Here is a 13691-nt window from a genome sequence, read left to right as displayed (position 1 = left end):
CTTGGAGTTTTTGAGGTCAAAACTCTAGTCATTTTCCACATTTAAAAATGTTAGCTTAAATTATCTCTACAAAATAATGGCTTTCACTATGAATTTTTCAGTCTTTGACCATATCTAGTAATGACTTTTTCTTTTTTCCCACACAGCATCATATGCAGCTCAGGCTGGTCTCTCTTCCACTTCCACCTTTTAAGTGCTGTGATTACAGGTGTGGGCAACTATGCATGGTTCTAGTAAATTCTTGAATCATATACCTTTCCCTGTTAGAGGTCAATTTTGTAGTACCTAGTTCTTGTAGTCATCACTCCTTCAAACCCTGTTGGATGTGAACTCAAGAGAATTGCTTGAGAAAGTCCATTCTAGGGAGTAAATTTCCTGCAGAGAGAAGCTATGTCATATCTCAACCCCTTCCACCCAGCATTCAACATCAGGAATTAATCTGTTGCCTAAAAATATTTCTTGTGTGATGAAATAAGAATGTTTTAAGGAAAAATTTGAGGTATCCCAAAAGGAAAAGGATTCACCTGCCAAATAGTCGTTGGGAGATTATATCATACATTCACATTTGGAGTCATCGCTAGGCCACCCTACTGGTCTCACATCTCTGAGACTTCTTGGTATAAAACCAAATTCCCATCAGTTACACTAATCTAGACATCTGCTAAGCTGCTCAGGAAGTACAGGCTGAAAACAGCTGGAGTGGGATAATTTTCATCTTAAGGTGCAGTTATGAATATACAATGTTGAAGTCTTAGTTGATTCAGGATTTTTTAATGGCCGCAGGAAGAGACCGTAGCTTCAAGGAATGCAAAGACTAGTGAGCAAAACTGTGACAGGAAATAGCCAAGGAAAAGATGGGAGTACAAATTGCTTCATTTCAGTCTTGCGTGTCTTTCTAGAACGTGATCCTCAGGAAGTAACCAGTGCTTCATCAATCAAAATATTAGTCAGCCAGAATTTTTTTCAATCAAAATATTGTGAGATGTTTCATTCAACAAATAAGTCAGGTCGTACAATTAGTTAAATAAATGATTAGATAACCATTCAATAAAGCATTAAGTGACTGGTTCACGTCTTGCTGAGTAACAAATCCCTCCAAGGTCTTTGGGCTTTAAACAACAGCTTATTCCTTTTCACAGCTCGGCAGCTTGACTGATGGTCTTGATATTGCCTGCAGTGTTAGAGTGCCAATCACGAAGGTGATACTGGATGGCAGTTCAAGATGGCTTATCTCACTGATGGGTCGTAGTGCTGGCTGCTGGCTGCTGGCTGCAGAGCTCTGCCTCCTCCTATGAGCTGCATTTCTGTGTGGTGTCTTATCTCCAAAGATTTTCTGTGGGTTCTGTTTCCAGTAGGATGATACCTTGGGCTTCTTGGTTACTTATGGCCAAAATGTCTGAGCAAACTATTTGAGAAAACACCTTTAAGGGGAGGAAGTCTATATTCTGGCTCATGGTTTTTGGCAGGGCAAGATGAAGATGCTTGTGTCATCATGCCCGGAGACAGAAGAAAAGGGTAGGGTAAGATGCAGCCCTTGAAGGACATACCCTTATTCCTCCAACAAGGCCCTACGTTCCACAGCTCATGCCCTCTGAAGGGTTCCTCTGAAATCGACTTCACCGGTGGGTCAGACTCCTTATGGTCTACTTGTCTTTGGAAATGACACCCAGCAGTGTGTGTGTGTTACTAATCTAAGCATTTCTTACCCCAACCAAATTGACAGTCAAGGCTACCTAATACAACTAACTTCCTTACATCACGACAGCTGGATTTTAAGAGATAAAAAGAGAAACTTTCAGACTTTTGAAGGGTGAAGTTCAGAGTGAGAAAAATGTCGCATCTTTTGCATTTGTTGGTCCAAACCAGCAGTTACAAGTGCAGTTCACATTCAAGAAGGAGGGAACTAGAATCTTCCTTGACAGGAGAGACACATGTCCATAGGAAGGGAAAGGAGTTTCAGTGGCTATCTTTTGGATTTCTATGGTAGCCATTAACAATCACGACTTATAAAACATTTTCTGGCATTCAAGCCATGTGGAAAAAAGAACTGATGTTAGGGATAAAACATTGAGGAAAAAGGAGGGTATGGGACTTTATGTAGAATTAAATGCTGACTCATCCAAAATTACATCCATACACATATGCATTCTAATCTAAAAGATTAGAAAAAAAAGGCTTGAGTATGCTGGAGGTAGAGACAGGAGCATTTCCATGAGTTCAAGGTCAGCTCAGCCTGTATAGCTATAGGCCAGCCATGGCTACATAGTGAGAGCCCCATCTAAAAAACAATTTAGAAAGAAAAAGTACTATCATCTCAGACTCTTATTCTTTAAAAATTGAGCTATAGAGCTTTTGCATATCCTGGATGATTAATGGGAAATCAATTTATAAAGAAACCATTTGTTATTGTAATTATGTGGTTATATGTGGGCACCATGGTACACGTGCACAGGTTAGAAGACAGCTTTTGGGTGTCACTTCTCTCTTTTCATCTTTGCATGGGTTTCAGGTATTGGACTCAGCTTGTCCAACATGCATGTTGGCTAGCAACCACTCAGCTTGTCCAACATGCATGTTGGCTAGCAACCACTCAGCTTATTCAACATGCATGTTGGCTAGCAACCACTCAGTTTGTCCAACATGCATGTTGGCTAGCAACCACTCAGCTTGTTCAACATGCATGTTGGTTAGCAACCACTCAGGTTGTTCAACATGCATGTTGGCTAGCAACCACTCAGGTTGTCTAGCAGGCATTTTCATCTCCGTCTTTCTGGTCCCAGCTGGAAAAATTAGTGCTAGTCAGAAATGGCAATAAGAGATGTATTCATATGGCATGTATGCACATGTACATACAGTACATACATGTATGTACTTATTTGGAAATATGACTGAAGACAAATGAACATTTAAAAAGGCAAAAGGAAACACAAAGGCAGCAGAAATTGTTATTCGGAATAACAAAGAGATACAGATGAAAGCAATAAAATACAGTCCATCAGCCAAATAAAAAGCTGTACTCCTGTGAAATCATATTGCTGCCTAGAGAAACAGAAAAATGCAAACATTAAAAATGAGATAGGGATATAACTTGAAGTGTTTTTATTTTTAACTAAGGAGGAGGTATATGTGCCTATGTGGATTAGACTGTGTTTGGAAAAAAAAATAACAACAAGCAACACAAAATAGATAACAGATGAAAATGCACTGGTGAACCAGGTGAGAAGAGGGAAGGTAGTCAGCAGCCGGGTTACCCGGTTCCATGCCTTTGTTCCACCAACGTTTCATGGCAGGAGTGACTCTGTATGTTGTTAACTGTTCCAGAACTCCCGTCTTCCTGCTTGCACACAGATGTTCTTATCTGTGGAGTCATCTACAATTTCTGGACACATGATTTTAAACAAGAGAATGTTTCTTCATGTTACATGTTATGTATGTTGTTTGTGTGTTTCCAAAAGGAATACATTTATTATTATTTTTAATTGACTCCTGCAGTGCTCCCAAGCCCTGGCCGTCCAGCCTTGAAAAGTCACTGTGTCAAGGGCTAAATCTTAACAGGTGTAAATTTTGTATTATTTGTCAGACACCTCAAACCTGGTTGGAGAAGTGAGAAACGTCTGTTTCTAGATGTAGGGGCGGGGGGGGGGGGAACAAAGGGGAGGACAGGTGTCACTTAGTCCCTTTTAGGGGAGTACAGCTCTAATCATGGCCTGACATAGCCCCGATTCATAGATCGAAGGCTTAGTAAATTAATTTAACTGTTGAAGTTATAGAGAAAAACCCAGAAAAGTTTTATTATAGAAGCATGTCTTTATTATGAAAAACAGCGCATGCGAATAAGAAAGGGGAGAAAGTGAAGGCCTTTCAGAGTGCGAATTCTGCTGTCAGTTCCATGTGTATCACTCCAGTCTCCCTGCTATTGTGTGTACTAGTCTCACTTCCAGAAGTGTGAGGAGGAAATCACACATACACATACGTATACACGCGTGCGCGCGCGCGCACACACACACACACACACACACATACACACACACACACACTGGTTTGTACTTTGCTCTTACCCACTACCAGGATGTATGATATATTTATGCTGTCACACTGTTCCACTGTCTTGTCTGTGTCATTCAGCATTTACATAGCTGAATTCTTATTATTGGTGTGGTGATACTCCCTTTTTACTGAAGGTATTATTCATACAAAAATCTTAGCTATAGCATGATTTTTATATATTTCCAAGGGAAATGAAATGAAGCTTAAAGCAATGTAAACATTTCTAATCAAGTTACAAACGGCTATATAATTCCTTTACATACTATCTTTTTAGGGAATGGGAAACGTTTACAGAAAATATTTCTTTATATATGTGTCAAGACTCCTTAGGGTGTAAATGGTAGGAACACCAAGCAATGTAGAATTTAGCAAAAAAGGAACTTTTTGGGCTAGGGTACCAGTCATGCATTGCTCTCACAGTGCTGCAAAACAACCAAGCACAAAGAGGCATGTGGTGTTCTAAGTCCTGATGGAGTGTGCTGCTCAGCCCAGCTCAGCTGGCTTGCTCATGCATCTGTGGGCAGCTCCACTCGACTGGGCGGGGCTTGATTTTATGTGCTGGGGTTGGTGGGCCTCGGGCAGGGACAACTCTAGGTAAAGCATGCTTTTCTTGGTATGGTGAAGGCGAACAAACAGGACAGAAAGCGCACAGGTGCTGTCCCCAAGGCTTCTGCTTGACTCACATTCATTTTCACGTTGTCAGCCACAGCAAGTCACAGGACTCAACCTAGAGGCAGATTAGGAGGGCGTTATGAAGGGCACAGATAAAGAAGGGGTGTGTGCTAGTGAGAGGGCTCAGTGGGCAAAGGTTCTTACTGCCATTCTGAGTTCTGTCCCTGGGGACTGACGTGGTGGAAGGAGAGAGCTGACTCCCACAAAGTTGCTTCCTGACCCACACATACATGCATGCACATACAACACATAAATAGTGAAAAAAAGGAAGGAAGGAAGGAAGGAAGATAGGAAGGAAGAAAGGATGGAACAAGGTCAAGACTTGGGGCCATTAATGCTGTCAGTCTTTCTGGCATACGTAGCTGAAGTGGCCTGGGGAGAGATGGAGCTTCAGGGGCTGCTAGAGTCACAATAGCAAGAGACGTCTCCTTGCTTGGCTTCACACTCCCTGTGTGTAGCTCTGCTTTCCTTGGGTCTAGCTTCACTCCCATGGGAGCCCGTTCCACAAGGTAGTTCTCAGATGTCCATGTTTTATTTATTTTTCTCTTTTTATTAGCGTTTACTAATTATACAACGTGGGTTTTATTATGACATTTTTATATATGTATTTGATGGCTGTTGACTGTGTTTGCCCCTCATTACCCTTTTCTTGTCCGTCTTCTACTCATGGTGACCCCCTTGTCCAAACTAGCCCCGCTTCTGCTTTCATGTGTCAGTGTATGTGCACATATGTGTGTATGTGAGTGTGAAACACCTGTAGAGGTGAGAGAACAACTTTCTTGAGAGTTGGTTCTCTCCCTCTGCTATGTACTCTGGAGATCAAACTTAGGTCACCAAGTTTGCAAGGCAAGTACTTTACCCATGTAGTCACTGAACCATTGGGTTTGGTAGGGGTTGCTTCATGAACATGGACATTTGGACATGGGGTATTTATAGGAGCACAGATAACTTTCCAGGGGGCCACATCACCAAAAAGCTCACACACAAAAAACAAACAAAAACCAAACAACTTTTCCTCATTAACCATAAACTGCCTATAGACCTTCACGGGGGATGGGACCTCGTGAGCCGCTCCCCTACTTCATTATAGAATGTAGACAGCCCAAGCTTGTACAGAGCTTGGCAGGTAATCTCAGTTGCTGGGAGTTCAGGAGACTTAGAAGTCAGTGTTCTGCACCACCCACTCCCTCTTGTCCTCTGATCTTCCCATTCTTTCTGCCTCTTCTTCTGTGATGATCCCAGAGCCTTGAAGGGCACAATGCAGATGCCCCACTTGGGGCTGACCATTCGGCCATCACTTTCAGAGCTCCATGATGAAAACAAATAACTCTTCCGAAAGTCCCGGGATGGAATCTCTTTGGACCAGTGAGTCATGTACCATTCCTTGAACTACTTACCATGCCTGGAATGGAGAATAATGATTAGACAGACTTGAATTATATTCGCACGTCTGTGATGCCATCCAGGATGGAGTAGTGGGGCTCAGCCACACTCAGTCCTTATAAAGTAGGAGTATGGGTTTAGAAGCCGTTTCTTTTAAGGAAAGTAGAGATTGCAAGACTGGAAAGTATGTGTAGAGGAGAGACTAATGATAGGCAGATGAAAGTCAAAGGTGCCTCTATGTGTTGCTTCTGATGTTTTAATCGCCTCGAAAAATGAAACAAAAGCTATTTATTTTTGCAAAAGCTGTTTATTGACTATTCTATGTCAAGTATTTTATAGATAGCATCTTCTTTATAAGATAATGAGTTAGTTGGTGCTTATCTGCATTTTATGTACCGGAGAGTAAAAGCTGATGACAGTTTGAAAAATTTGCCTAAAGTCACTATCTGCTCTGTGTTAGTGTGGAGATTTCATCCTGTTTGCCTGTCTCTTGACTCTGTCCTCCTGTTGCCAAGGAATTCACTGAAGGAAAGCAAAACACGCTGAACATTTCCTGAGGGCCTCCTGCCTCAGGAGGCCATGAGGTACCCATTAAGGCCATTGGAGTCCCAGTATTGAATTGCAGCCTAGTGGCCCCAGCTACATAAAAACTGTCCTGATATACATGGCTCACCATGAGGAGTTAGGGGGATCAGGAACTCAAATCCACTCTACTGTTCCCCTGTGCCATTTCTCTCTCTCTCTCTCTCTCTCTCTCTCTCTCTCTCTCTCTCTCTCTCTCTCTCTCTCTCTGTATGTGTAGGGGTTCATATGACAATTAATGCCAACTAATATGCAGAATTCTCAGGTAACTAGCCTGGAAGATGTATTACAAGCATTACAGGGGAAGAGACAGGAAGGAAGAGACAGGAAGGGCTGTCTTTTCCCTTGGTAATAGCTTTGAGAATCTGGCCATGTGTGCAGGTGTCTTGCTGGTTGAAACACCCTTCGACTCTAGTTCTGAGATGACCAGTGGGCTCCAAATCATGCGTCAGTGCCGGCAGAATGGTGGGGAGCTATCTAGAGGGTTGTGTTAGGCCCAGTGGAAAGGAAGTCTGTGGTGGATGCTGATTCCTAAAGGGCACAGGAGGAGGAAGCACAGCACCCACGTCAGACATTAGACACTCAATGAAGCAGCGCTTTCTCGTTTGTATTTGAGGGCCATTGAATTGACCCATTTCCAAACCTTACGTAGCACAAATCAAGAGGGAGAACCTAATTTTCCTAAGGAAAAAAAACTTACTTACTTTTTTTTTTTTGATAACTTTTGACTTTGGGGCAGGGTGGAAATTATTATTTTTAAGTTTACGTGCAGTAAGAAATGCTTCAGGGTTATTTTTCTTTTTAAAACAAATATATGGGCACCACTTTATCACCTATCATATCTGTCTAGCTGCCATCTATTTCTATCTATAACCTATCAGTTTGTTACTCATTTATCATTATTCATTTTTATATAACTATCATCCATCCATCCATCATTCTGTCTGTCTATCTAGCTTTTTTGCTTTGTTTTGTTTTTGTTTGTTTTGGTTTTTTGAGACAGGGTTTTTCTCTGTTTAGCCTTGGCCTGTCCCGGACTTGCTTTGTAGTCCAGGCTGGCCTCGAACTCACAGAGATCTGCCTGCCTCTGCCTCCCAAGTGCTGGGATTAAAGGCGTGCGCCACCACGCCGGGCCTGGATCTTGTACTTTCTAGGAGAGCATGCTACTACTTCTATCGATGTATTTTAAGATATGATGCAGTTGTAGTTTAGAATTCTAAAGAAGTTTGTCTTTAATTACCCTTTGTTGCACTTGCAGGTCTCTAAGTGGAGTCGTTTCCCGGTGCAGACTACACAAAGGATGTGGTGAAAGCTCTAGCCAGTGAAGGAAACATTGGCTTAAACCCCAACGTTGCCTCGCATTTCTTCTCTTCAGCGGCACCACATCACAGAAGAAAAATGTACGGGAGCGCGAGAACAATCACTAATCTGGAAGGCAGCCCTTCCAGATCCCCTCGCCTGCCACGGTCTCCTCGACTGGGCCACCGAAGAACCAGTAGTGGGGGAGGGGGAGGGACAGGCAAGACCCTGTCTATGGAGAATATCCAGTCCCTTAACGCAGCCTACGCCACGTCCGGACCCATGTACTTGAGTGACCATGAAGGAGTGGCCTCAACGACTTACCCAAAGGGTACGATGACTCTGGGACGGGCTACAAACCGAGCTGTGTATGGAGGCCGGGTCACAGCCATGGGGAGTAGTCCCAATATTGCTTCCGCTGGCCTTTCCCACACGGACGTCCTTTCGTACACAGATCAACATGGAGGACTGGGCGGCTCCTCCCACCACCACCACCACCAGGTGCCCTCCATGTTGAGGCAGGTGAGAGACAGCACAATGTTGGACCTTCAAGCCCAGCTCAAGGAACTGCAGAGAGAGAACGACCTCCTCCGGAAGGAGCTTGACATCAAGGACAGCAAACTGGGGTCCTCCATGAACAGCATCAAGACTTTCTGGAGTCCCGAGCTGAAGAAGGAGAGAGTCTTGAGGAAAGAGGAGGCGGCTCGGATGTCGGTCCTCAAGGAGCAGATGAGGGTCTCTCATGAAGAAAACCAGGTAGGTTCTGACTTGACACGGTGTTCTCTGGCTCTGCAGAGGGCTCCAGATTTACTGTAGGTACCGAGGAAGTTGGGTGCCGCAAGGAAGGTTAAAGCTTAATTAATATGTTTCACTTGGATGCCACAGCGGAACACGCAGGAAGTGCTATGTCGTATTGATTGATTTCCTTGTTCCAATCACCTTTTCACGTAGTTGCAGAACTGGGGAGGATCGGCCCTCATTGCCAACTTTTGTGCATGGTTAATTTTGTTCTCTTTTTCAGCAGTTGCAACAGCAGTTCAGATGTCCCTCCCTCAGAATAGAAGAGGAAAATGCTTATCTCTGCAAGAGTAAACACTTTACATTAAAAGGCCACACCTGACTGGTGAACTTTTATTGTTTGCTATTGTTTTTTTGTTTTTTTTTTCTGTTGAGCCAGCATTGTTGCTTAAAATGAGTAGAGCTCCCTAAATAGTAAACTTAGAATGGGTTTGATACCACGTTGAGGGAACCCAGGTCATCTTAGCTGGGTCTTTAGCCTTTATCCATTCAGTATTTATGTATTACATGTAAGGTGCCTTCTTAGCCTTTGATCCATCTTCTCTATATAGCCTAATTAGTGAGGTTAGTTTCCCAGTCTCCCTCAAGCTGGCTGTTCTTCTTCTTCCATCCCCTGTTCCCTTCTTAACAGTCCTTGTCTCCAGAAGGCACTGGACCTTTTTGACTGAGCCTACAGCACCGTCTACTGGAAGACCTGGGCCTCTCTCACCTTGTACCACCTCCTTCCATGTCTGAGCTGTCTGCTCCATCCTTGGTCTCCAGCGCACATAGCTGAGGTTTCGCGTGCCGTGTCCCCCCTCTCCCCTTCCCACTGATAGCTTCTTTCCCGTCAGTCCCGCCAGGTTCCATTTTCCATCTTCTCAGTTATATGAGGCCTGCCTTACACAGTATTACTTTCACAAATGCTCTGGAATCAGACGTATCTGTGCTTAAGTCTCAGTTTCTTACTGGAGGAGAGGGCGGGGGGGGGGGGAGTGCACTAAGGGGGAGCAGAGGGCTCGTGAACTCCCAGGTAGCATTTCACTTTTGTTAGTAGTCTGAGAGAGTTCCACCTGGCTGAAGGAGTGACTCTCTGACAGCTGGTCCTGCTGCCGGGCTATGTTGCACTCTACCTTTCGGTGGGGGTCATTGGCTGGCCCTCCTATCTGATTCTCTGGCTGTTACCGCTTTGGAGCTAAGCACCTGTGGTCACAGATGTGACTTGTTCCCATTGGCTTTCTCTGAGTTGTGAGCAGTCGCCTTATCTCTGACTGTATGGCAGGTGTAGAAAGTGTGACTGGTTTCATTTGAAAGCTCTTTACCCTTAAATCAAATTAACTTTCTCGACCACTCTGTTCTGCTCTGTTCTGATTGCTGGCCCATGGACTCACCGTGAACCTAGCATGCATTTCCCCTCTGCTCTGTATTGTTCTTCTCCTCCCTCTAGGTTAAAAAAAAAAAAAAAGCAGTTAAAGATGTTTAGCAATGATGAAAGCAGCGGCAAACAGCTTGAAAGGTTGCCTCTGGTCTGTCAGCTTGAAAGTGTCTTTTATCCTTTGCTTCTGCTTCTGCCATTGAATTGATGTCTGAGCACCAACCCACATTTATACAAGTAAGTTTGTATATTTGTAAATTACATTATGTGCAATGTCAGTGTGTCATGTGTCTTCTTTGGTGTGCACAAAAACATACGGAGGAGACCAAGTAAAATAAATACAATGAAGTAAATTTTAATGACTTTTTTTTTTTAAAATAAGCACTTTAAAACTCATGATCTGTGCTACTCCAAGGTAAAGAATAAAACCTTAACAAAAAGTGGCTTTTTTATTTTTAGTGGAAATCCTGTTTTCTTCCTCTTTGAAGTACAGTAGGGCCCCGTTTAGAGGTTAATGCACCTCTTGCTCAGGCTAGGCTCTTCTAGAGTGACAATAAGACTCAAATCTCAGTGGCTTGGCCCTCATCTCTCTTTCTTCCTTTCTTTCCAGCATCTCACTATGTAACCTTGGCTGGCCTTGAACTCACTATGTAGACCAGATTGGCTTTGAACTCAGAGATATGCCTGTCTGATTTTAGTAACAGCATCTGTAGGCTTTTAGATTTGTCATGAGAGTGGAGATGGTCAGGCATGGTGGGAAAAGCTTAAGCAGCTGGGAAGTGGGAGGCAGGAGGATCACGTTGTCTTTGACCATGGAGTAAGTTCAAGCTTGGGCAATGGAGCAAGACTCTGCCTTGAAACCCTCAGAAGTGAAAATTTTATGAGGATTTATATCTTGCAGTTTGTTGCCCAGATGTTACTGGCTTTTCATATTCCTGGATATTTTGTACAACTTTGTGTAACTTTGTACTTTGAATGACCTCTTTTTTTCAAATTAGATATGTAGAAAGTGATTTTTAGACATTTCCTAGGTTGTGTGTAGCTAGCCAAGGCTCTGCATGCATAAAAATAGCATCACACACTAGGAGACTGTACTAGATCCAATATTTACTCATCTTGTGAAGAAGTGGGACAAGGTCATTGGGAACTGTAACCCAAGAAGTGTAAGTAAACCTGTCTGGGGAATGGTACAGTTTTTAAGCAATGGTTATGTGATCATTTCTATTTCTGACTTAACACTATAGAAAAGAATACACTCTAATTCAATATTAATAAGAACTTTAGATCTAAATTCAACATATCACTTATTAATTCTTATTTGGAGCCTGAAGCTGGAAAAGCTGAGCGAAAGTAGCAGTTCTGTTAGCTTTTCTTTTTTGAGATAGGGTCTCATATATTCCAGGCTAGCCTAGCAGTCACTGTGTAGGTAAGGGTGGCCATGACTTTCTCATCCTTCTGGCATTACTTCCTGAGTGCCGGGGTTACGAGAGTGCATTACCACAGCCAGTTTTATGGGGTGGTGGGGATTGAACCCCAGCTCTGTGCATGCTGAAACAAGCATTCTACAAACTATATGCTCTAGCTCCACTTCATTTTGATTATTTTATTGGTATAACTATAGGGCCCCTTTCAGCAGGAGTCATTTGATCCTGTTCTGAAGTCCTCATTTGATTGTTAGCACCCAGATTTGATGAGCTGTATCATCTGGGAGTGAATAATAGAGGTACTGTTTATACTGATGAGAAGGCACGCTGCATCAGGACAGCGTGGTAACAGTGAAAGTCAACTGTCATCACTTTGTATTGTGAAGACTCGATCCAAAATTGCTGGCTTCCCTCAGGTGTATGGGCGGGACTAGATGTTGCCATGGTTTAGATATGGCTTGTCTCCTAAAATTCTTAATGTAACTATGTTGGAAGGTGGTGAGACCTTTAATAGGTAAGTGGGTCATGGGGCTTTCACTCTCATGAATGGATCATTGTCTTTCTTGAGGACTGGCTTAGGTCTCTAGAGACTGGATTAGGTCTCAGGGGAGTGAGTTGACTACAGTAGTCACTGTGAGAGCAGACTCTTCACCACAAGACTATGCCAGTCATTTGGTCTTCTCTGCATGCGCTCCTTTACTCTTGAACTTGCTTTTGCCGTGCCATGCCAACTGCAATGGAACATTGACTGGAGAAGCCAAGAAGTTACCTTTTTGATTTTGAGAACAGTGAGCTAAATAGACCTCATTTTTCTTTGTATGATATCCACTCTCTGGCATTTTGTTATAGCAACAGAAAATAGGCTAAGTCAGATACATTCACTACTCTCGTAGATTTGTCTTCTCCCTGTACCTTCTTTAGGGCTCTTTCTACTGGTAGAAATCTGAGTTTCTGCAGACAGGATTTTCAAAATGTGGCCAGGCAAATGGTAATTTTCAAAGAGGATTATTCTGGTCAAATAAGCTTTAGACACAAATACTAGAATTATTTGTCATGGGAATCCATGATGCATATGTTCCAGATTGAATTTTGTCTCCCATCTTAAAGGTAGGGTGGATTCCTAACTCCTGTTATCTGAGACTGTGACCTCATTTGGAACAAAGACTGCTATATAGGTAACCAACTTAAAATTAACTCTTTAACATGGGCCCTAGTCCAGTTTGCCTGTTGTCTTTATAAAAAGGTAAATTTGGACACAGATACAAACATGCACAGAGAGAAGATGTGAACACACACAGTGAGAGGATGACCTTGTAGTGAAGTAAAGGAAGGAGTCTTGGAACACATCTCTCCTGGAAGCCCTTTGCAGGAAACAGCCAGACTGACACCTTTGTCTCAGCCTCCAGAATTGTGAGATAGTGAAAGCTTGGTTTGTGGTACTTTTAAGGATGGTTTCAACCAAGGGATACCATTTATCATGATATGTAGTGCTCCAACTCTTGAAATTAAACAGCACTTTAAAACTTTAAAAAAAATTTATATGTTTTAATGGAAATAGAATTATCTCACTTTTTGCCATCCTTTGCTCCTCTCCAGACCCTCCCAGATATGCTGCCTCAAACTCCCTAAATATCTTCTCAAACTCTCAAGATGATAGCCTCTTTTCCTTTGATTATTGTTTTTATTTTTAAAATATTTTTTATTAATTTATTCAGATTACAACTCAATTGCCATTCCATCACTTGTATCCTCCCATTCCTCCCTCCCTCCCGCTTTCACTCTATCCCCCTCCCCTAGGTCTATTACCAAGGGGGACCTCCTCCCCAACTATATGGTCATAGGCTATCAAGTCTCACCTTGGTAGCCTGCTTATTCTTTCTTTGAGTGCCACCAGCCACTTTACAGAATTTTTAACCTACCAGTTTCCCAGTCTTCCTTGACCACAAAAACTTATCTTAAAGCTAAACGCCTTAGAAAGGTGTTGCTGCAGTACCCCCGAGCCACTACATTATTATAGCTGCCATCAGCAATGCTCTCCTTTGTTTCTTGTTTTGAGTATCAATGTGACTGATGCCTGGGACTGGGTCTACTATATTCTAATCATGGAATAAAGACCAAGAAAAATGCTGAGA

At 42.9% G+C, this 13691-nt stretch overlaps 1 protein-coding gene across 20 annotated transcripts in view; it reads left to right on the top strand.

The window, feature by feature from the left end:
- The window catches only part of ERC2 (ELKS/RAB6-interacting/CAST family member 2), an 869527-nt gene that overhangs the window by 26980 nt on the left and 828856 nt on the right, over positions 1-13691 (top strand). For all 20 annotated transcript variants that reach the window (XR_014781666.1, XR_014781667.1, XR_014781668.1 and 17 more), the window contains exon 2: positions 7943-8739. Coding sequence is in view for 14 of the 20 variants with exons in the window: in XM_084794830.1 (XP_084650956.1) it covers positions 8083-8739 (657 nt within the window). In the remaining 6 variants the exon portion in view is untranslated. The remainder of the gene's footprint in view (positions 1-7942; positions 8740-13691) is intronic.

The sequence above is a fragment of the Acomys minous genome, assembly GCF_964271855.1.
Source record: "Acomys minous genome assembly, chromosome: 9".
NCBI lineage: Eukaryota > Metazoa > Chordata > Mammalia > Rodentia > Muridae > Acomys > Acomys minous.
The sequence above is the reverse complement of the archived record's forward strand: the minus strand, read 5'-3'. Positions and strand labels throughout refer to the sequence as shown.